Source organism: Nannospalax galili, unplaced genomic scaffold (assembly GCF_000622305.1).
Source record: "Nannospalax galili isolate Female #2095 unplaced genomic scaffold, S.galili_v1.0 scaffold32, whole genome shotgun sequence".
Lineage (NCBI taxonomy): Eukaryota > Metazoa > Chordata > Mammalia > Rodentia > Spalacidae > Nannospalax > Nannospalax galili.
In genome coordinates, this window is record NW_008335297.1 from 111815 (window position 1) to 135399 (window position 23585).

Sequence of the window (23585 nt, forward strand, 5' to 3'; positions counted from 1 at the left end):
CCACTACCCCTCCCTCCCTCCCCTTTCCCTACTCCCTCCTCTCTCTCCAGTGTTAAATGGCAGTATGGGGGAGGTGGCCATGGTGGAGTCGGGCTACAGCTCACTACTATCTGCAACATACACAGCAACCCTGGAACTCTAGCTGGATATGGTATACATACCTGAAATTCCAGCACACAAGAGGGTCATGAGTTCAAGGCCAGCCAAACCTACAGTGTGAGTTCCAATTTCAAAAACAAAAACCAGGGGCTGGAGAGATGACTCAGAGGTTAAGAGCACTGGCTGACCAATGTGTAGATCTGTATGTATGTAATGTGTGTGTGTGTGATGTGTGTATATGTATGTATGTGGGCACGTGCATGTGCTTTTCTTTGCCCGTGTGATATGTAAATGGAGCTCACAGGCTTGTCCAGGTTCAGTTCCCAGCACCCACATAGCAGCTGACAACGACCTGTAACTCCAGTTCCAGGAGATCTCAAGCCCTCTTCTGGCCTCCATGTGCTTCTGTGCACATGTAGTGCCTGTAAACTCTTGCAGGTCTGCACACATATACATAAATAACAACAACAGCATAAACCAGCTGTGTCAGGCCAGAGGGTGTGGAGAGAGTGTGGAGAGGATGAGCATGTGCTCAGGGCAGAGCAGATGCTCAATATAAGCAGCTCCCTTCTACGTCAATCAGAGGTCTGTAGCCAGAATGGAAGGTGGGTGCTTGGGAAGGAGAAAGAGCCCAGTGTCCCATGGCGGTGACCAATCTTCTCTGATTCAGGACTCACACACGGCTGGCATATAGAAGTCATTTTTGTAAATCAGAATGATCAGAAAGGTCAGGCTTCTCTCTGGAGACAGCTCCAGTTGTTGTTGTCCTCATCATCCTCATTGTCATCATCATCTTACCCCTTCTCCCCCCTCGGGCCTCAGCTCAGCCTCTGGAGTTCTCTACACTGTCTGAGTGCCACACGGGCTCAGTGGGGCCTTTCCATCCCCTGCAGAGCTTCCAACACGAGCCCCTCCAGCACGTGGCCACCTACTTGTGTTTGTCCCTGGTGTTGGCAGAGTTGGCACTGTCCTGCCTGGTAGATCGGCCCCCCTTCTTCTCTGAAGACTCCCAGCCACTGGTAAGCCTGTCACCATGTCCTGCACTCAAAGCCCACTTTATCTCTGCCCTTCTCCTGTCAGCATCCCCTTGTGACTCAGGCTAGAACACAAGCTTTGTTTTGCTGTTGTTCACTTAGCAGGATGTGGTGGCACTACCTGTAATCTCAGCACTGGGAAGGCAGGGAGGTTGCCTAGTCACAGGCCGTTTGTCCCTCTCACATTTGCTGAGGGTCAGTGTTGTCTCTCATACACATGATGCATTATTTACCACCTGACAGATCAGCTAAAGGGAGGAAGGGTTTATTTTGGCTCACGGTTATAGAGGGTTTCTGTCCATCATGGCAGTGAAAGCAGCTCAGTTGGGGTATCAGGAATGTATAGCGTAAATCCTCACACTAGAGTAGAAAGCAGAGAGGAGACTGGAAGCGGGGATGGGCTACAGCCCTCAAAGCACCCCCACAGCCCCCCTCTGTCACCAGGACCCATAATCTCATGCTCTGATGGACATTTCAGATGAAGACTGTAACACATAGTCCTTATTTTGAGATTTTAAAAAAGGTTTTTTGAGACAGGCTCTCACAATGAAGCCCAGGGTAGCCAGGCTATCCTTGAACTATGTTGCCCAGGCTATCCTTGAACACTCACAGCAATCCTCCTACCTCTAGGAGCTTGGGTTTCAGGAGTGAGCCACCATATCAAGCTGCTTTGAGAACATCTTGATCTCAGTAATAGAATAGCTATTCTTCTGAACACCTCTTGGTCTGACTTGTGAATTCTGTTAGCCCTCTAGCCCTTTTTGCCTTGACTGCTCTCTCTGGCAAGGAACATGGTACTTCCTGACACTTTTGGTATTAAGGTCACAGTCAGTTCACCCTGTCCTCCTGACCTTTGTGGGCTATGTGACCAAGGCCAGCCCCTTTACTGTCCTTTTTATTTTTTTGAGACAGGATCTTGCTAGGTAGCGCAGGGTAGACTTGAACTCTGGCCTCCTGCCTTAACTTCCTGGGTGCTGGGAGGCTGGTGGTGTCACATTCACTCTCCTTGGGCCTTTTGTCTTTTCCAGAACCTATGTCCAGAGGCTGAGTCCTCCTTTCCTTCCAGGGTCATGTTCTGGTGGGCTTCGGGGTGAGTATGGTGCAGGGCTGGGGTGGTGCCCCTGATCCACATTGCTGCTCTCCCTTGCTTGTAGCAAGGCTTGTCCCCCATCCACAAAGTTTCCTCCAGGCCTTCCCCACCTGGTCTCGGAGCTTCCCTTCAGTGTACCCCCTCCAATCCATTCCAGTTTACTCACTGGAGTAAGGTATGACCTTGAATTCTGGCACTGCCAGATGTTACCAACATCAAAGCCTCAGTTTTGTCCTCTGTAAAATGAGGACAACTCTACCTTCTTTAAATAGAATGTGCCCAGTGTTTGCGCACAGCTGGTGAATGAAATTGAATCTATCTATCACTCAGCTTCCATCACTCCTCCAGTATTTAGGAAGCACCTACTGCATGCTAAGTACCAGTCATGAGATAAAAAGACCAGTTCTCAGCCTGGTGTGGTGGTGCACGCCTTTAATCCCAGCACTTGGGAGGCAGAGGCAGGCAGATCTCTGTGAGTTCAAGGCGAGCCTGGTCTACATAGTGAGCTCCAGGACAGCTGGGCCTACAGGGAAACGCTGTCTCAAAAAGACCAAAAAAAACCAAACCAAACCAAACCAAAAAAGTTCTCTATCTGCTGCCCCTGAAGATGCCAGGCTGGAAGAGAAATCAGCTATTTTTCTAGTGCCCGTCCCCCAGGGCCCAGCCTGATGGCAGGAGAACCATTTAAATCCTGGTGTAGCTACTCCCTGACTGTGTGACCTTGAGGAAGCCACTTAACTTCTCTGTGCTTCAGCCTTACATCTATGAGATGAGATGATGTTGGTCTTGGGGGTTGTGGGAATAATGAGGTAATGGGGGGGCACTTAGCATAGGACAGGACACTTGTGGCTGTAAGCATATAGAGAACACAGAGCCATGGCTGCATGGGAAGGCTACAGACAGAGCATAGACGTTTCCCAAACAGCTCTCCTGGGTGGTCTTGCCTCTGGCTTCCCAAACATGATCAGCAGTATTTCCTGTTCTAGGTGGTAATGGAGCATCATCCTGACTTTACCAATGTCAAATCACTTGACTTGTAGAAGAGGTCCAAAAAGAGTCTCCAGGACCCCCAAGCAATTAACCATTTGTAGACCAGCCCTCTTGCTTGCCCAAGTTTGCTGTTTGAGAAGAGCACTTGGCAAGACTGAGACACTTAACCAAATCTTCTGCCTGTGGCTGAAAAAACGAAAGATCTATAAAGCAATTTTCTTTTGAAAAAAATTATTTTATTTATTGTTTTTATTTTATGTGTTATTTTACCTGCATGTGTGTAAGTGCATGCAGTGCCCACAAAGGTCAGAAGAGGGCATCGGATCCCTTGGAACTGGAGTTATTGATGATTGCTAGCTGCTGTGTGGGCATTGGGAACTGAACCTGGGTCTTCTGGAAGAGCAGTCAGTGCTCTTAACTGCTGAGCCATCTCCCCGGCCCCTGTAAAGCAACTTTTGAACCCTGGACATCAGACCCAACGGGGGCTGTTTCCCTAGTGTGTCAGCTGTCACTTAGTGTGTTCACTTGAGCCATCTTCTCCTTTCTTCCATCTGTCAAATAGGCCAATAACCCACCAGAATACTGGGCCAAGGCTCACACCAACATGCACCAAGCAGAGGCGGCTCCCTTGGAGTCACAGAGCAGCCTGTGGTGGGCGGTGGCAGGAAGAGCCTGCTGTGGTGACCCCTCTCTTACAGGCTCCTCTGGAGGGGGTACAGGCAGCTGTTGGCACCAAAAGACCTCTGGTTGCTTGGGAGAGAAAACACTTCTGAAGAGCTCGTTTCTCAGCTGGAAAGGGCGTGGAGGAGGAACTGCAGGGCCCCAGGGTGAGTTGAGGGTGAGCTAGACCCAGGGTGAGGATCAGTTGGAGCTAAGGGTGAGGGTGAGCTGGAGAGTCAGCAGGAGCCTGGCAAAGCATGTACAGCAGTTGGCCTCTAGTCCCTCTTCCTGCTTCAGCTTCCCAGCACAGGCCCCCCCACTGCCTCCTGCTCTAACAAGCATCAGCTGATCACTGAGCAGGCTCAAGGTGCACTTCTTCCCAGAGTGCTTTGGGTCACCCAAGTAGAGACTCTAAATGGGAGACAGGGAAGACACCCTTAAATACCCCAGAAGGAGACATCATGGTAGCAGGGCCCCTAGCAGTGCCTGTGCAGTACCCAGGGCCCCTATCAGGGATCATGCAATACCCAGGCTCCTATCAGTGCCCTGAGTTCAAGGCCAGCCAGGAGTACAGAGTGACGAGGTCTTTAAATAAATAAGCTGTGGCCCTTGAGGACAATGCAGGCCCTGTGACCATGCCCCTTCTCCACCAGGCACGCCAAGGTATTTAAAGACAAAGGACACAACGATGTGGATCCCCCTGAGACTGAGGCTTTCCTGCAGCCAGTGGGGAGCCAGCGGGGCCCACTACTCAGGGCTATCTGGAGGGTATTCCAGTCCACCTTCCTGCTGGGGACCCTCAGCCTCGTCATCAGTGATGTCTTCAGGTTTGCTGTCCCCAAACTCCTCAGGTAGGTCCTGGCTCAGTCCAGGGCACCTTAAGGTCATCTTTCTAGGGTCAGGGACTTGAGCTCTTTCCACTTCTGTATGTATATCCAGTACTCAGGACCCCAGAGTGTGGGAGGCTGAGGCTGTAGAGGGAGGGAGGAGGTGGAGAGGTGACTGACCCCCAGCAAAGGACTGAACATGTCACCTGACTGTATCGGTTAGCATTAGCTGCTAAGAGATTCTCCCCACAGTGAGTGGATTAAAGTCACAGGCACTTACTTAGGGGTCAGAATGTAGATGGGCAGTTTGGGGTGGAATCCACCGGGCGAGCTCATTCGTGTGCCTGTGGCCAGCAGCTGGGAGGCCAGAGACTGGTTTGTCCGAGCTGGTCTCCCAGGGACCAGCTGTCTCTCCTACCTGTGGTTTCTATCCTCTAAGAGGTTAATGTAGGCTTTCCCACATGCCACTGGGCAGGGCTCCTGGAGACAGGACAAAGAAGCCACATTTTCTCTCAAGGCAAAGCCTGATGCTAGCACAGTCCTCCTCCCACACACTCCCATGTCTAGATGGCCAAAGCCAGTGGCTAGCTCAGACTCAAGAGGTGGAGTGAGGCACCAGGTCTGGTGACAGAGGCCTGTCATCCTAGCTACTTGGGAGGCTAAGACTGAAGGATCCCAAGTTCGAGGGCCAGCCTGCACTCCAAAGTGAGTTCCAGGCCAGCCTGGGCAACTTATTGAGACCCTGTCTCAAAATACAAAGTAAAGCCATCATGTTTGATACATACCTTAATCTGAGCACTCAAGGGGCTGAGGCAGGAGGATCACAAGTTTGGGTCAGCCTGGGCTGCATAATGACATCCTGTCTCCATCAAAAACCAAGCCAGGGCCTCAGATGTAACTCAGCTGGTGGGGTGCTTGTCTGGCAGGCACCAAGTCTTGGGTTCAATCCCGAGAAGTGAAGGCAGGAGGATTAGGTATTCTGTGTCATCCTCGGCTATATAGTGAGTTCCAGGTCAGCCTGGGCTCTGTGAGATCTCAAAAGAGAGACAGTCACAATGAAAAGGAGTGTGGTCAGCAGGGAAACAGTGTGACTGTGCAGACAGTCAGTCACCACCCCAACTGACTCTGCACCCTACTTGGTCTGGGCCATGGTGGCACAGGAGTGCCTTGCCTCACTGGCTTGTCTGTCCTTCCGCACCCCAGTCTATTTCTGGAGTTCATGGATGACCCTGAGCTCCCAGCATGGACAGGCTGGCTGCTGGCCGTTCTGATGTTCCTGTCGGCCTGCCTGCAGACACTGTTTGAGCAACAGCACATGTACAGGATCAAGGTCCTACAGATGAGGTTGCGAACGGCCATCACCGGCCTGGTGTACAGAAAGGTGAGCCCAGGTTTGTTGTTCTAACAATGGCTCAGGACACAGTCCCCACTCAACAATCTCATGCACTCTCACCTCCTTGGTTATTTCTGTAGTGTTTTGTGTGATCCATCCTGCAATCTCCAACACTATCTTTTCTTCTTATCCTTCCTTTTTTCCTCAAACACATCAGGTACCCTCCCACCCCAGGTCCTTTGCACTTACTGCTGCCAGGCTGATCCCACACTCTGTCTGGTCCATGTCATACCTTAGTGACCCTGAATTCCAGTCCTAGCTTAGCCATTCCCAAGCCTTCTGACTCTGACAAAATTGTTCAACTTCTCCATTCTGTGCCTCAGTTTCATGACTGGAAGGTGGGTCGGTAGTTGCGTTCCATTCATCCTCCTTCTCTAAGGACTGTCCCCCAGGAGGGTAAGAGGCTCTCTGGCTTACAGGATTCAGGCCTTGTCATGGGGTCAGCTGGGTAGCAAGGCCACGCTGCTCAGGTATAGATGGCTCTGGAGCCACGGTTCCATGCCTCTGGGCTGTATGCAGGCTCCGTCTGAACAGTGCCCCCCCCCCACATACTAGCGGGTGGCCCAAGATTGGGGCTTCTCTGTGCAGTGGCTTCTGTCCCCATGGGGGACCCTGGGTGATGGCCGTCTGGTCTACTGCAAAGACACTAACTCCTGGGATTTGAAGCATCTTAGCCAGGGACACCAAAGTGTTATGGAGTCATCAGGGTCCAACCCTGGAGCCCAAGCAAGCTAAGCTCACAACCCTCCTCCACAGGCCAATTAAACAGATAAGTAACAGTCTGAAGCAGAGATTTATGGACACATTGGGAAGAGGAACAGAGATCCAGGGACACCCACCCCAAGTCCATCTTCAGGATTCTGCCGTGAGGTTTAGGTCTAAATGGAGGGTGGCGGTATGCATAGCTAGGTAGTCCTGGGCAAGATGTTGTTCCACCCCTCACTGACACACCATGTCTCGGCTCCAATCTGTCCTACAAGTTGTCAGGACTATGTGAAACTTGTTTTCCAAAGATAAGCTCTCTCTTTGGCTGACCTCGGGCTCCAGCCCTTTCCTTCTCCCAGCATGAGATTCCTGGGGAAATTCCAGTTTCAGGGACCATTGTCTCCGTAGTCTGATAGTCCAAAGAGGACGCAAGTGTCTCAGTAGAATGTCTTCATCCCTGCCAGGACATTACATCCTTTGTGAATCTCATTCTCAAGCCTGAGACTTCATGGGAGCTGAGGAGTCAAGGGAGACTTAACTATTACTAGAGGCAGCTGGGGATGGTACACTGTGCAGCAGGGCACCGGGGTGGCCTCTGATGCTATGAGTTCGGGTGTTTCCTTGAGCCCAAGAGGAAGATGTCTACCCTCTGCCCACCACAGGGAGGCCACCTTTGATCCCCAGAGGCGATCTACTGCCCTGCCACCCACTCTGACCCTCAGGACAGCCCCTTCCTGACACTTGGCATCACTGTTACTTAAAAGAACTGTAAACACCTTGAGCTTACTGCACCAGCAAGCCTGTCACTGGAGTTCTCTGCAGACAGGCAAGGGTAGCTACTTGGGAGTGTGGCCTCAGTGGGCGGGGTCATGATGGGTGGAGCCTAGTGAGCTCTTTTTAAAGATTTGCTGAGTTCATCCCAGCATGGTGGCACACACCTTTAATCCCAGCAGAGGTAAAGACAGATGGATCTCTAGAGATCGAGGCCAACCTGGTCTTCATAGTTTCAGGCCAGCTGGGGTTACAAGGAGACCTTATTTCAAAACAAAACAATCAAAACAAACAAACAAACAAAGATTTGCTGGGTCACACTTACTCAACCACAGCAGAGGAGGCAGGAAGAGCCAGCATTCAACATGCTGACTGGTTCCACTGTGACCCTGGGGTCAGACAGGTTGAAAGCTACCAGAGTTGGTGCCAGAGAGATTCAAAATAACAGCAGGAGAGAGTCCAACACCCTGTCTAGCCAGTGCCATGCCCAACGGGGTCCTGGATTCCAGTCAGGTCTACAAGGCACAAGACCTCTGACCCTGGGCAAGTTTTTCCACTTCTCTGGGCCTTGCTTTCATTGGGGTTAGTACTTGTGTCTTACTGATTCTAGGATCACTTTTCACTCTTTAACAATCCCCAAGGGGAGATGTGCCTCAGTCCTCATTTATTGGGAGTGATGGGAGTGTCTGGGAGAGAGTAGCACAGTACTGTCCCCCTTGGCATGGGGAAGGAGGAGGCTCTCTCAGCACAGGTTGGGACATCCCTAGCACAGGGCAACCAAGCCCAGGATCACCGTAGGTCTTGCATTTTATTTTCATTAACAATGGCTGATCCTGTGCTGTGGAGACTTCAAATCTGTTTCCTTCTCCCCCTGGATCCTCATGCCCACCCTGGGAGGTTGACTTGGGAGAATATACAGGCTGGGGTGAGGAGCCAGCCTGGGCTACCTGCAGTGTCCCCTTGCATCTCTCCCTCCTCACACCTCCCTTGCTTACATCTGCCCAGGTCCTGGCTCTGTCGAGTGGCTCCAGAAAGACCAGTGCAGCAGGGGACGTGGTCAATCTGGTGTCTGTGGACGTGCAGCGGGTGGTGGAGAGCCTGCTCTACCTCAATGCGCTGTGGATGCTCTTCCTCTGGATCTTCATCTGCTTCGTCTACCTGTGGCAGGTGCCTGGCAGGGGAGGAGGGTTTGAGCGCAGTCCTCTTCTTGCTTCTCTTCCTAGTCTCTCTCCTGTCTTCTGCTGCTTCTTCCTGTTCCTCCTTCTCTTCTTCCTGTCCTTCTTTCTTCCTCTTCCTCTGGCTTTTCTTCTTCCTGTTCCTCTTCCTGTTCCTCCTCCTCTCTTCTTCCTCCTCTTGTTCTTCCTCCTCTTTCCCTCCATCCCAGTCTCCACCTGTACACTGTAAGCTGATGTATGTAAGAGTCTTAGTGTGGCCTTTGCTAGCCCTCAGTCAGATGCCCTCTCGGGGATGCAGTTTCCCTATTTGTGACCTGCTGCTACTCCTGTTGATGGGCTCATCATCTGCTTTGGTTTGGTTTGGGGTTTGGGTGTTTTGAGACAAGGCTGCCTCAGACTCATTAAGTGAGACTGGTCTTGAACTTCTAATCCTCCTGCCTCGAGCTCTTGGTGTGGGGAGGGACTGCAGGCTTGCTCCTCCACGCCATTCTGGTGTGGGCACTGCCATTCCCACTTCTGGGGTGGGTTGCTGTCCTAGTTTGTTTCTTCATTGCTATGACAAAACACTCTGACCACTATTAACTTGGGGAGGAAAGGGGTTTTTTGGCTTACATCTCCCAGATCACAGTTCATCAGGGAGCCCAAGGTAGGAACTCAGGGCAGGAACCTGGAGGCAGGAGCTGGAGCACAGGCCATGGAGGAACACTGCTTACTGGCTTGCTCCCTGGGCCCCTGCTCAGCCTGCTTCCCTCCTTTTTTTAATATTTTATTACATTTATGTGTATGAGTGCATTTCCTGCATGTATGTGAGTGCACCTGTGTCATGCAATGCCACGGAGGTCAGAAGAGGGCTTCAGATTCCCCTGGAACTGGAGTTAAGGATGGTTCGTAGCCACCATGTGGGTGCTGGGAATCGAACCCGGGTCCTCTGCAAGAGCAATGAGTGTTCTTAACCATGGAGCCATCTCTCCAGCTCATCAGCCTGCTTTCTTAAACAACACAGGCCCACGTGCCCAGGGGTGGCACCACCCATAGTGGGCTGGGCCCTCCCACATCACTCAACAATCAAGAAGATGCCCCACAGATGTGGGCATGGGCCAGTTCAATGGAGGCAGTTTCCCAGCTGAGGTGCCCTCAACCCAGGTGTGTCAAGTCGACACTAAAGCTATTCAGCACAGTTGGTTTGGCAGGGCTCACCATGAGACAACTGTTTTAACTGTAAGTGACACTGAAGCATCCTCACCAATAAAAAGGAAACACAGTGTCAGGGACAGGAATTGCTGCCAAGTGTGCAAAGAGCATTAAGTGCCCATGGCACCAGTTAACCTAAAAAGCAGATAGACTGTCTTCTATGTGTAGCCCACAGCTTCTGGGAAGGTGTACCAGTAGCCCAGCAATCAGGAACCAAAAGCAGATACTCTAAAACTTCTTGCACTGCGTGATCCTCCATTGTTTCTGCACAGGATCCAGGGTTCAGGGAGGAAAGAGGAAAGGATGCTTTTAAGAATTCTGTGGCAATGGTGTCAGCATACACAAGTCCCATGCAAACTCAGGCAGAGAGACTCCCCAGCATAGAACTGGGGAAATGGACAGCAGACCCCAATCTTAGCTGAAAAAATTGGCAGCTGATTACTGCTGGGTGAGGAAGAACTAAGCTTCCTAAAACAAGGGACTCCAGATAGGCTGACTAGACCTCAGAGGATAAACTTGCACTGGGAGAACGTCTGGGGACACTGACTTGACAAAGTGAGCCTTACATGGATGACAGAGAATATGGGTGCCAGTCTGGGGAGCGACTAAGGGAGGGTGACAGTGGGGACGGGGTAAAAAGATGATTAAGATTGTGTGAGATATTCCATATAAAATACATAAAAATTCAATAAAAACAAATAAAAAAAATTCAAGCATTGAGCAAACCGAGGTTGATAGAGAGGGGAGGCCTCAGGACCTGCAGGTGACATACCCTGCACGCTTCTCTGCCTCTTGGCACAGTCTCTGATACCAGAAGGTCACCATGCCATCCTGGTCTGACATAGGATAAGTGGTCCCTGAGATTTCTTGGTTAAATGATCTACCTTCCTGTCTTTGTGGGTTTTTCTTTGATGGTTTTTCCAGGCTGATTGCCTGCAGGACGGTTCTCCATTGTGCCACTAGGTGGTGCAACTGTCACATGAATGAAACCAACTGGCCTGAACAAGTCCTGACATTAAGAGTTCCCTATGGGCTAGGAGGAGAAACCAAGGCCCGCAGACTGGAGTTGGGGTGGAAGAAATCTCAGAAAAATCACAGTAACTTAAAAATTTTAAGAATCATTTATTCTGGCCAGGCATGGGGGGACACGACTTTAATCCCAGTACTCAAAAGGAAGAGGCAGGTGGATCTCTGTGAGTTCAAGGCCAGCCTGTTCTGCATGGTGAGTTCCAGGCCAGGACTACAGGGAGACCCTGTGTTTAAAAAACCAAAAAAAAAAAAAAAAAAAAGAAAATCAAACCATCAAGAAAACAGAAAAAAAAAAATATTCTCTCCCTGCTGTCACTTCTCATAGGTTGACAGAAGACCAAAGCAGGGCAGGGAAGGGCAGAAGTGGGGGTGGCGGACATAACTGTCTCAAAGTTACAAACGGGGCCGGGGGAGCCAAAACAGGTGTCCAACTAAACATTAATTTCAGAGAAACCAAATAATTGCTTAGTACAGTTATGTCTCCAGTACTGCATGGGCATTCTTATACTAAACACTATCAGAAACTTAAATTTGTATGGCTTTTTGCTAATCTGGTGACACCCCTTCCCCTCCCGAAGAGATGCAAGTGAGGCTAGGTTAATAATGATCCCTGAATATGGGTGTGGTAGGAGGCACCTGTAATCTCAGCATTTGGGAGGTGGAGGCAAAGAATCAGGAGTTTAAGGCCAGCCTCTGCTACATAGTGAATTTGAGGCCAGCCTGGACTGCATGAGATTTTGTCTCAACAGAAAACATACACAAAGGGCCGGCAAGGTGACTCAGGGGGCAAAGGTGCTTGCTGTCTGATGCTACAGCTTGAATTTTATCCTTGGAACCCACATAAAGGTAGAAGAAGAAAACAGAAACACAAAGTTGTCCTCTGACCCTCACATGCACATCACAGCACTTGTGCGTGCCTCCCATGTTGTGGTGTTTCTAAGATACAATACAGTGATGCTTAGTAAAGAAACAGCCTAACTCTTAGCACTCATCAGGCCAAGAGTGGACCCAAACTGTCCAGCAGCCGCTCCTTCAGCTGTCTCTCAGAACTGCGCTCCCAAACTAAGTTTCGCTCGTATTTTATTGAAACAATATCTCCAGCATGGAATGGGGAAGTAGAAGTCAGCCTCAGGCAGCTTTATCTTATCAGGGAGATAATCTTGCCCTTTGTTCCCTAGGCCTGGAATATCTCACACACACGCACACACGCATGCACGCACGCACACATGCACGCACAGAGCTACAAACAGATTTCTCTCATTGTTTGTAATAAGAGCTTGCTGCTTTCAGTGCTTTGATATGTAAAGCATGCATAACATACCTACATTCATTCATTATCTTGGGTGGAGGGCAAGGAGGGGTTCTGAGGGGATTAAAATCATATACTCAAATCACAAGGGAAGCACATGGTTCAGTGAGCCTGTTTGCATTATAAACAGTAACTTTTTGGTTGCAAGGTGAGGTAAGTGTTAAGTCTAGACTATGTCCATATTATGAAAGTCATTCCTACAGTTCCCCTTCTTTGCTTTATAAATGAAGACTCGTTTGTCATGGCTCCCTTGTTTGTTATATCAAGGAAGCATGTCCATCAGGCTGGTCACTAGCAGTGGGCTGGATAGGGTGCAGTGTACTGAGGAGCAACGTAGAGCAGCATAGGTCAACATGGCATCATCATTAATTCTCTGGAAAAGGAGGCGGCGGCAGGGCAGCACTGTGACAAGAAGGCTCATGAACACGACAGCTGTTCATGCAGCTGAAATTCAGGAGAGAGTCTCTCTGTTGCAAGGTGACTGTCACCTAGTATGGCTTTTCCAGCCCCGCTGTGAGCCAGGGAGGCCTGTGAGAGAAGCACGGTGTGGAGTCTCAGATCCAATTAATGAGAGAACCAAATCTAGACATTAGTTGGCCCTTAAACAAGTTTATATAAAACCAAGAAGTTTAGTAAAACTTCCTGCTTTTTAAGATGCTTTTTAGTAGATGCTAGGGGGTCAAATTGAGAGGAACAGTTTTAAAAATGTAAAGCATAAATCCCAGCACTTGTGAGGCAGAGGCAGGAGGCTCTCTATGAGTTCAAGCCTAGCCTGTTCTACATAGGGAGTTCTAGGCCAGCTGGTGCTACAGGGAGACCCTGTCTCAAAAAGACCAAAAAAGAAAAAAAAATTAAATACCATTTGTTCCTGAGCAGCCTTTCATTTCTCCTTTTTTGTTTATGTATACCTTTTTAAATAATAAATGAGTTAGTTTAATTGTGGTTTGTACTTGGGGTAATATAGAGAATGTCATGAGAGACATGGACTTCCCAAAGTTGACAAAGAGATAAAAGTTTTTGATATATAAGCAGGACAACTGTTTGTTTTGATTTTTTCTGGGAGGAGATCTTGTTACAGGGAAAGCAGTTAATAAATTTTTTCAAATAGCTTGAGCAGATTCATATGTTCAAGCAATAACAAAAATAAAGCCTTAAAAGTATCGACACATGCATGAGTGAATTTTAAATGGCCAAAGGAATTTATGTGAGTTACTTTCATTTGCCAGAATTCCTTAGGATGAACACCTGCCGGTTTGACTTCTTTCCTGATGATGGGGCCCAACAATTTGCAGTCAGGACAGGATTCAATAATTTGTTGAGGACAGGACTGAGTAATTTATTGAGTTTGTACCTATGATCATTGAAAAAACATAACTAGGCAGGGGGCATGACTATTTCTTTCTGTGGGGATGCCAGGCAATTCTGTGTGAGGTCAAATGTTTTGAAATAAAAACAGGATGAGTTCATCTATGAAGGAGGCTTTAAAATAGAGGTAAATACTGATAACAAAAAGAAGTCTGAGGGATTGTAGAGTTGGTTCAGCAGCTAAGAGAACTGGCTGCTCTTTCAGAGGACATGGATTTGATTCCCAGTACCCACACAGTAGCTAACAACCATCCTTAACTCCAGTTTCAGGGGATCCGACAACCTCTGTGTGCTCTATGGGCTCTGTACAACATGGGTATACTTATATACATGCAGGCAAAACACTCAAAAAAAAAAAGAATCTAAAAAAACATTTTTCCTAATGAAGGTGTATTGCCTTTTTAACCCATTATTGACAGAAGATGGGGCTATAGATCAAATTTTGAGGAAAATTTTTCCATTTTAAAAATTAGACAAATTTCTCATCATTGAAAGCAATAATAGAAATGGAAAATCATATTAAAATGGAATCTTTTTTTTTTAATCTTTTCTAGGCAGGGTCTCCCTGTAGCCCCACGCAGCCTGGAACTCACTATGTAGACCAGGCTGGCCTTGAACGCACAGAGATCTGCCTGCCTCTGGCTCCAGAGTGCCGGGATTAAAGGCGTGCGCCACCACGCAGGCTGAAATGCAATCTTTTAAATCAATAACAACATCATGGTAGTTTGAGGGACTACAGCAGTAGAGTGAGCTCCAGGTATGGTTACTGAACACTGGAACATCAGTTACATCAGCCTGGCACATTTAAATGTGTAATATTTAGCAAAAACTAAATGCTCTTAAATAAACCTTGATCAGACATACTGTATTTTTTAAGCCAACCTTTGTAATAGTGAGATTAGCTCAATAACTCTGTTGATTTAAGTAGAAGTTCCATTGAACATCGACTAGAAATATCAAGAGTTTATGTATCATCTTTAAGTCTCATCCTTTATGCATCTAAAATAGCTTAATTAAACCTTCATAACATACCAAAGGCCTTTTAGCTTTCCTTTCCATTCTGGAAACATCCAGCCATCTTAATCTTCATATACAAATTCCCTTTACTAAAAATATTTCCATTCTTACATCCTTCTAACAATTTTCTCTTACTGATTATCTTAATACCATGAAACATTTATTAACAAATAAATTTATCATTTGTTGTGAGAACTTCATTGATAGGTCACTACACAATGTCTACCAACTTCTGATAAGTTTCTAATAACAAACCAATGTTTGAGTGAGTTGCACCAAGTAAATCAAAGAGAGATTTCTTGGAGTAACTGAGAATAAACCATAAAAGATTTGACCAGAACAATCTAAATCAAAGGTATCTGAGGAAGCAAAACATTTAAAAATTTTTTAAAATCTGTTTTTTTTTAATATGTATGAGTGTTTTGCTTGCTTGTCTGTGCATGCATTCACATAGTGCCCTCAGAGGCCAGAAGAGGCTGTTGGATCCCCCCTGGAAGAGAAGTTACAGATGATTGTTAGCCGCCTGTGGGTGCTGGGAACTGAACCCAGGTCCTCTGCAAGAGCAGCCAGTGCTCTTAACCACCAAGCCACCTCTTCAGCCCCAATTAAAACTTTTTCATAGTACAATCTGAATTACTTAAGATTGAACCAAAATATTTTTAGAGGGGTTCCCATAAGTTTGTGGAGATTTTTAAACTTTCCTATTACATCTAAACTTAGGAGTAAATTCTCTATTATCCTAAGGCTAAGGAGGGAGCTGTCCTACCTCTGTCTTAGGGATGGCAAGCTTAAGAGTGCCTCCGCTTCCCCTGTAGCCTGAGAGACTGAAACTTCAGTGGAAGGTTTTCACTCAAGTACATTGTTAGTGGCAAAATAGAGTATTCCTTAAGCTGTTTTTACTATAAACATCTTTATATCATGAAAGAAATAATAGGACATTCTGTTGGGAATGTTTTATCCCTTAACTGTTCTCCAGGGGGTAGGGTAATGCCTCTATGATAGAGCTATTTTATGGTCCCCTTCTTGGTCCACAAGTCAGGGGTCCAGCCTGTCTCAGGAGTTTTGGAGGACATTTTCAGACTTTGGTCTGAAGTGGGAGGGCAAATCCCAGAGCCAGCTTCTCAGTGAGTTCAAATAGCACTTGACTATTTACCAATATGTGTTTTTTAAAAAGACTTTTCTCTGTAAAATTGAATCTACTAGATCTTGCATTGGGAATGGGAAGTGGAAAAAGTCAGAGCGCTTGATTTTGAAGGGTCACTCTCTAACATCTTTAAATTTTATAAGATCATGAATATGTGGCTGTTAGTACTCATGGTCAAGGAGAATCAAGCCAACAAAAGTATCTGCCTTTAATATTATCTAATTTAAGTTTTTCCCATATTTGGGGTGACCAGATGCTTGAAAGCTTAGACCCACAATTAGTTAGCTTGTGTCTGTAAATGGAGGCAGACAATCTGAAAAATAAGTATGTTCTCTCCTATAATGATATTTCCATTAGAGGGTACATCCAATAATTCCCTTTTTCTTGGAATTTCTTCACGTGCTGATCCATGATTTAGTGTTCTGGTACAAGATATCAGGGAAGCTTTGCACTTAATGTCATACAACCTAACAGTGTATCACTGGGATGTCCTATATTTCCCTTTTTCCTCAGGAATGGAGAGTCTCTTCCTTACATGAGATACCCCAATGTGGCATTACTAAGCCACATTACAGTTAAGTCTTAATAAAGACACAGGATGACTCTTAGCATTCATAAAGCCAAGCATGGACCCAAACTGCCAAGCACCCGTCCAGGTGTCTTTGGGAACTGTGCTGCCCAGCAAGGCCTCACTCATTCTTTTATTAGGATCTCCAGCATGATAGGGAAGTAGAAGTCAGGACCCACCCTTATCCAATCAGAGAATCTTGCCCCTTCATCCCTAGGCCTAGAATATCACACACATCAGCCAACAGATTTCTCTTACTGTTTGCAATGAGAAACCATGTTGCTTTCAGTGCCTTGATATGTAAAGCATTTAGATCTACATCCATTCACTATTTTGGGTGGAGGGCAAAGAGGGATCCTGAGGGATTAAGGTCATATGCTCAGGTCACAAGAAGAGCACGTGGCTCAGTGAACTTGTTTATATGATAACAGTAACTTTTTGGTTGCAAGGTTAGGTAAGTCTTTAGTCCAGACAATGTCCACATTGTAAAAGTCATTAAAAGTTATTCCTATACCACATCACATATGCTCATGCACATACATGCATACTCATGCACACACATATACACACACGCACACACACTAATAATAAAACTTTAAAAAGAACAGGATTGGGGTGGGTCATCAAAGTGCTTACTGTTCAAGCATAAGGATCCGAGTTCAGAGCCCCAGAAACTATGTAGATAGCTGGACACAGTGGCATGAACCCATATTCCCAGCTCTGGGGAGATGGGGACAGAAGGATCCCTGGAGCTCCATGACCAGCCAGCCTGGCTAAACTGGCCAGCTCCAAGTTTCAATGAAAGACCCTGTCTCAAAAAATAAGCTGGAGAACTGTTGAGGAAGACACCTGATGACAGCTTCTAGTCTACACACACACACACACACACACACACACACACACACACACACCAAGAACCATGATAGGCAATGAAGACAACTCAATAACCTGAGGAGGGCATAGCTTTATGGTGTCATGGATTCCCCAGGGCCAGCCTCACAAGGGTCAGAGCCAGGATTTGAACTTAGGTTTCCATTCCTGTCTTCTGAACCATTCTGGCTGGACAGGAATGCCCTCTTGCCAGCTGGCTACTGCATAGTCTGACTTGAGTGTGACATTCCTGCTGTGAGGTGCTCCCCCAACACACATACACAGATACAGACAGACACACATACATACGTGCAAAAGACCTGTTTCCAGCAGGCATCTCCTCTGGAGAGCCCTACAGGTCCTGACCTCTGAGACTTTGACTGCCCTTGTGTCTGACATCCTCTTGCCTTAGGACTCATACATGTCCAAGCCACTGGGACTCATGACACCCTATCCTCTGTCCCCAGCTCCTTGGACCCTCAGCCCTCACAGCCATTGCTGTCTTCCTGAGCCTCCTTCCTCTGAATTTCTTCATTACTAAGAAGCGGAGCCACCATCAGGTTTGGTGTTTGGGAATGGGAACATGCTGGTCAGGAGAGGAACAATTCCCAGCCTCCCTGGCTGGTGACAGAGACAGGAAGGGAGAGGCAAACAGAGGATGTTGTCCTGGCTTTGCCATTGCTGTGGTGTGACTACCCAGACCCATGTCCCTGGACAAGCCCCCACCACTTCAGAATGTGGCCCTTCCTGTGGGGGCCCCAAGCTGCTGTCTCTCACCTGGATGGCTCCTGCCACCCCTCCCTTGCTTACTCCTGCCCCTCCCCCACCCCCATTCAGCAGTCAAAATGGGACATGTGACACCAGGAACCACTCTCTGCTCTGCTCTGCTCATCTCACTCAGTGTCAAAGCCAGAGACCCCACCATGGCCTACTGTCACCAGGTCTCCCCTCCTTCCTCTGTTCCTCACTCTCTCTGCTCCCTAAGCCTCCCAGACCTCAACCAGCAGATGTCCCCACCTCCGTGCCTTTGCCTCTTCGGGTTCCCCTTGCCTGCAGATGGCCCATTTCCCCCCCTTCCCCTTGCCACTCAGGTCTTAACAGCACCATGCCCAGACTTAGAGGCAGAGTCTCCTTCGCCTGAGCTCTTTCTCTTTCTCTAGTGCTTCCTTAGTGTATAACTCATAGCCAGGATCTCATCAGACTAAAAGCTTCCCAGAAGCAAGGACTAACTCAACATTTGGGGTAGTGCGTGATACATAATGCTCCATGAGGGCTGGTGGGATGGCTCAGTGGGTTAAGTCACCTGCTGCCAAGCCTGACAACCTGAGTTCAATCCCAGGACACACACAGAAGGAGAAAACCAACTTCCATAGGTTGTCCTCTGATTTCCACACGCACCCTGTGGCATGCACACCCCACTTCCCAATATACACACAATATAAATGTTTTATAAAGTGTCCTCTAGCTAGGCATGGTGATAGATGCCTTTAATCCTAAAACTCTGGAGGCAGAGGAGGTGGACCTCTGTGAGCTGGAGGCCAGCCTGGTCTATTTAGAGAGTTCCAGGCCAGCCAGAGCTACATAGTGAGATCCTGTCTCAAAAAAAACAAAGCCACTGTAAGCCTGGTGTGATAGAGGGGAGGGGAGGGGCGAGAGGGGATGGGAGGAAAGGAAAGAAGGAAAGAAATATTGATAAATTTCAGGAAGAAGGAGGGATGAATGTCCTGCCCCTCTTCCCCACCATCCACCCCCTCCACCTGGGCTTCTCAGGCCTCCTGGGTGACCTTCTCAAAATCATTCATCAACTACCCCTGAAGAGAACCCCAAACACTTCTATCTGACCCTCAGATGTTGACAGTGACAGTATTGCTCTCCACCTGAACTCTGGCTGGCTGTCTCCCTTTCCTGTGGACTCCCTGGATGTCCATTGAGACACCTGTCCCCTTTCTGAAGGTGGCTCTCTCTTGTCTCCATTCACCCATTCTCTGTGCATAGGGCATCTACTCCCTCCTTGTCCTCCTCATTTAAGACGTAGTGCAGGCTGTACCCTCGCCTCCAGGAAACCTTGCTGGATACACCTCCACACCCAGGTTGGGTCTGCAGATGTGTTGGCAACTGCTTCCTCCAGGGCCTTCCAATAGGCTCAGCAAAAGCAAGTGCAGGGGTTGAGAGGGCTGATGAAGGCCCAGGATGAGAGAAGCTGGGCCCAGGACCCAGGCAGAGATGCTCTGATGGGGTGGGGATTGGAGATAGATCTGCAGAGCTTGCTAAGGGTAGCCACAGAGGCTATAGGGGATGGCAGTTCCAGGCTGGTCCTTCTCCTCTTTCTTTTTCATCCAGGAAGAGCAAATGAGGCAGAAGGCATCCCGGGCACAACTCACCAGCTCCATCCTCAGAACTGTGAGAACCATCAAATCCCACGGCTGGGAGCAGGCCTTCCTGGAGAGACTCCTGGACATCCGGGGCCAGGAGCTGGACACCCTGAGGACCTCCACCCTGCTCTTCTCAGTGTCTCTTGTGTCCTTCCAAGTGTCCACGTTTCTGGTACTGTCACTCTGGCCTCTCTGCAGAGGTGGGGCTGAGGGATGTCCTGGGAGACACCTCAGTGGGCTTCTTAGCCACAGACAGCAGTCTCAGTGCCATGGTTGTACCTTGCCAGGTGGCGCTGGTTGTGTTTGCTGTCCACACCTTGGTGGCTGAGGACAATGCCATGGATGCAGAGAAGGCCTTTGTGACCCTCACGGTGCTCGGCATCCTGAACAAAGCCCAAGCCTTCTTGCCCTTCTCAATACACAGCATTGTTCAGGTGAGGCGCTAGGAGGGGCGGAGGCTGGCTTAGGAGATCTCAGGGGGCTGGGGCTGGACTATTCATGTCCCAGACCACTGTCGGCATATGGTGGGAGGGGGTGGAGAAACACTGCCTAGAGTAGAGCAAGATATCATTGGAAGTGGTCTAGAGGGTTCAGGGAGACCTGAGCAAGCATCCCCAGAAGATGCATCACTTCTACATGCAGGGACTCGTCGTGGGTCCCCTTCTTGAACAAGGCCTTTTATTTCTCTGCCTTTTCTGTCTCCAGTCCTTTCCCATCACATATCCTGGGGCATAAAAATGAGGAAGGTTGCATAACTGAGCTGCCTGCCGCTGCTGTCCGCCTCCTCTCTCTTCCTCCTCCACCTCTTCATCCTCTTCCTCCTCTTCTTCCTCCTCCTGTGTGTATGTGTGTGCACGTGGAGGTCAAAGTTCAGTGATATGCCTTCCTCTATCACTCTCCACCTTATTGTTTGATATATTTTTAGAAATTCTTTGAGAATTTCATACAATGTGTTTTGATTATACTCACTCCCATTCTTCCCCCAACTCCTCCCAGATCCCCCCCAGCTCTCTTCCAACTTTGTGATCTCGCTCTTTTTTAAAAAAAAAATTATTTTATGTGAATGAGTGTTTTGCTTACATGTATGTAAATGTAAATGCACATGTGTCATGCAATGCCTGCGGAATCCAGAAGAGGGTGTTTGATCCTCTAGAACTGGAGTTAGGGACTGTTAGTTGCCTTGTAGGTGCTGGGAACTGACCCTGGGTCCTCTGCAAGAGCAGTAAGAGCTCTTAACCCCTGAGCCATCTCTCTAGACCCATCTCTCTTTTTTTGATATCCCACAGAGTCCAATTTATGCTGCCCATATACTCAGGTTTGGGGCCAACCTCTGGAGCCTGGTCCACCTACCAGGGGCCAACTCTTAAAGAAAACTGACTTTCCCTCCCCCAGAAGCCATCAGCTCCTCAGCTATGGATGGGGCTCTTGTGAGCCCCTCCCCACTTCCTGTTGGAATATTGGCTGACTTGATCTTGTGCAGGTCTTATGCAGGCAGCCAACTATGGCTGCTCTGAGTTCATGAGTGCAGTGGCCCTGTCATGACCAGAAGATACTGTTTGCTCTGGTCCTCCCTGACCAGACTCTGCTTCTTAAAATCTTTCTGCCCCCTCTTCTGAGATGATCCCTGAGGTAAGGGGATGTAATATAGGTTCCCCACTTATGGATGAGCACTCTATAGACACTTATTCTCTGCACTTTGACTAGTTGTAAGTTTCTGCATTAATCACCATCCACTGTACAAATAAATTTCTCTGATGAGGTCTGAGAGCTGCACTAATCTATAGGTAGAAAGATACAAACTGAGAGGGAAATTTAATACTGTGTCCATTTAGCAAAATAATAATATTAAATTCACTCCTGGAGCTTTTGAGCTCTCCAGCCGTGGTGTTCTAGTTTGTCTCTCCATTGCTGTGACAAAACACCCTGACCACTACTAACTTGGGGAGGAAAGGGTTTATTTGTCTTATATCTCCTGGGTCACAGTTCATCAGGGAGCCCAAGGTAGGAACTCAGGGGCAGGAAACTAGAGGCAGGAGCTGAAACACAGGCCATGGAGGAATGCTGCTTACTGGCTTGTTCCCCTGGCCCATACTCAACCTGCTTTCTTATACAACATAGGCCCACCTGCCCAGGGATGGCACCACCATCAGTGGGTTGGGCCCCCTCCCACATCACTCAACAATGAAGAAAATTCCCCCACAGATATGGCCTCAGGCCAGTCCAATGGAGGCAATTCCCCCAGTTGAGGTGCCTTCAACCCAGGTGTCTCAAGTTGACACTAAATACATCACTATGCAGCACACATGGGTTCTTGGTCAGATTTTCAGTATCATGTATGAGTTTCTTCCTATAGAGTAGGGCTCAAATCCAATCAGAAAGCAATTGGTTACCTCAATAACATTCTTGCCATGTTGCACCCACGGACATAGCTTGCCATGCTGGTTGTTGTTGTAGCCCACAGGGTTCACAGCTGGGTAAGATTGTTGGTGACTTTTCTCCCACCAGTAGCCTACATAGCACTTCCCCAGACTGTGTAAACTAGCCAGCATAGAGGAAGCTTCCCAGTCAGCACCAACTTGATTTCTCCATGTCCTGTGACTGGAGTATGTGCTGTCTTTGGTAATAGAGTCTTACCATCAAGTTCTCCTGGGAAACCAAGAGCAGTGACAATAGTCTGTATTGTTTTGGGGAAAATCTCTGGGATACCCCTGGCCAACAACTTGAGGGAAGGTATCTTACACCTGGCACTGGGCTTTTTATTTGGCAACCTATGGCTTCTGGGGGGAGCATTATCCCTTGTGTTAATGCCAACTAAATTCTTTTGTATGAACACACACACACACATGCACACACACACACACACACACACACACACACACACTCGCTTCTAAAATAGGTTTCCATACGGCTTTTCCAAATATCCTTAGTGTTATTTTCCCTCCAGCCCACCTTATTTTCGGAGCAGTCTCTCATTGAGCCCAGAACTGTACCATTTGGCTAGTCTGGCTGGCCAGAGAGCTCCAGGGATCCACCTGTCTCCACTTCCCAAGTGCTGGGATTACAGACATGAACTGCCATGCCTGGCTCTGCCATGGGTGCTGGGGATCTGAACTCAGGTCTCCTGCTTGTACAGCAAGCACTTTACCACTGAGCCATCTCCTCAGCCTTGAGACACCTGTATTTTAGTGGCCACCTCCAGTCACCAATGGTTGTGCAATGGCCACTAAGAGGGTGCCCCCCAAAGGATAGAGTTAGAAGTTCCTCCACATGGTCACTCGGAGCTGTTGGCAAAGTGCTGCCCTCTTCCCAGGTCTTAGCTGGAGGCAGCTGGTTTGTTCCAGTTTCTCTCATTTAGGATGAGGGAGCAGAGAGAGGTCTCTACTCCACCTCTCTCAAGGTCATTGTTTTCCAGGACCTACAAAGCTATGTTCCAACCCCTAGCAAATGCAAAGTGAAGAGGGGCCAGTCTGAGGCTTCAGGAATCTGCCCCCAGGCATCTCCAGACACCCACCTAGAACTCAAGCTTGTTGCTCGTCCAGCCTGGTGACCCCCCAGCTTTTGTGTCCCCAGGCTCGAGTGTCCTTTGACCGTCTGACTGCCTTCCTGTGTCTGGAAGAAGTGGACCCCAGTGGTGTGGACTCAAGTCCCTCTGGATGCTGTGAGTGCTGAGATGGGCAGGAGAGTGAATGGGGGATGATGACCGCATATGCAGATCTCACCATCAGCCCAGTCACTGGGAACCAGGCATCGCAGAGCTGCTGCTGTGGGTTGTTCAACAGCTGGCGGTGCCCTGTGGGATGCCATGGGTGCTCCTGGAAGTCCAGGAAGAGAGTCATGGGGACATTGCTGAGCTAGAGTCAGATGAGACCAGGACAGGTGTCACTGTGGAGACTCGCCACGCTCTGGGTAGCCCACTCCCCAACTCAGTCCTACCACTTTCACCCTCTGCCTATGGGTTCACTGACATTAACTGCTG

The 23585-nt window shown here is 48.4% G+C and overlaps 1 protein-coding gene across 3 annotated transcripts in view; it reads left to right on the top strand.

Moving 5' to 3' along the window:
• Positions 1–23585, top strand: part of Abcc6 (ATP binding cassette subfamily C member 6) — a 62902-nt gene that overhangs the window by 13805 nt on the left and 25512 nt on the right. For all 3 annotated transcript variants that reach the window (XM_029561986.1, XM_029561988.1, XM_029561987.1), the window contains 10 exons: positions 993–1118; positions 2162–2223; positions 3912–4040; positions 4527–4724; positions 5904–6081; positions 8575–8736; positions 17705–17797; positions 19578–19781; positions 19897–20043; positions 23180–23267. In XM_029561986.1, coding sequence (XP_029417846.1) covers positions 993–1118; positions 2162–2223; positions 3912–4040; positions 4527–4724; positions 5904–6081; positions 8575–8736; positions 17705–17797; positions 19578–19781; positions 19897–20043; positions 23180–23267 — 1387 coding nt within the window. The remainder of the gene's footprint in view (positions 1–992; positions 1119–2161; positions 2224–3911; positions 4041–4526; positions 4725–5903; positions 6082–8574; positions 8737–17704; positions 17798–19577; positions 19782–19896; positions 20044–23179; positions 23268–23585) is intronic.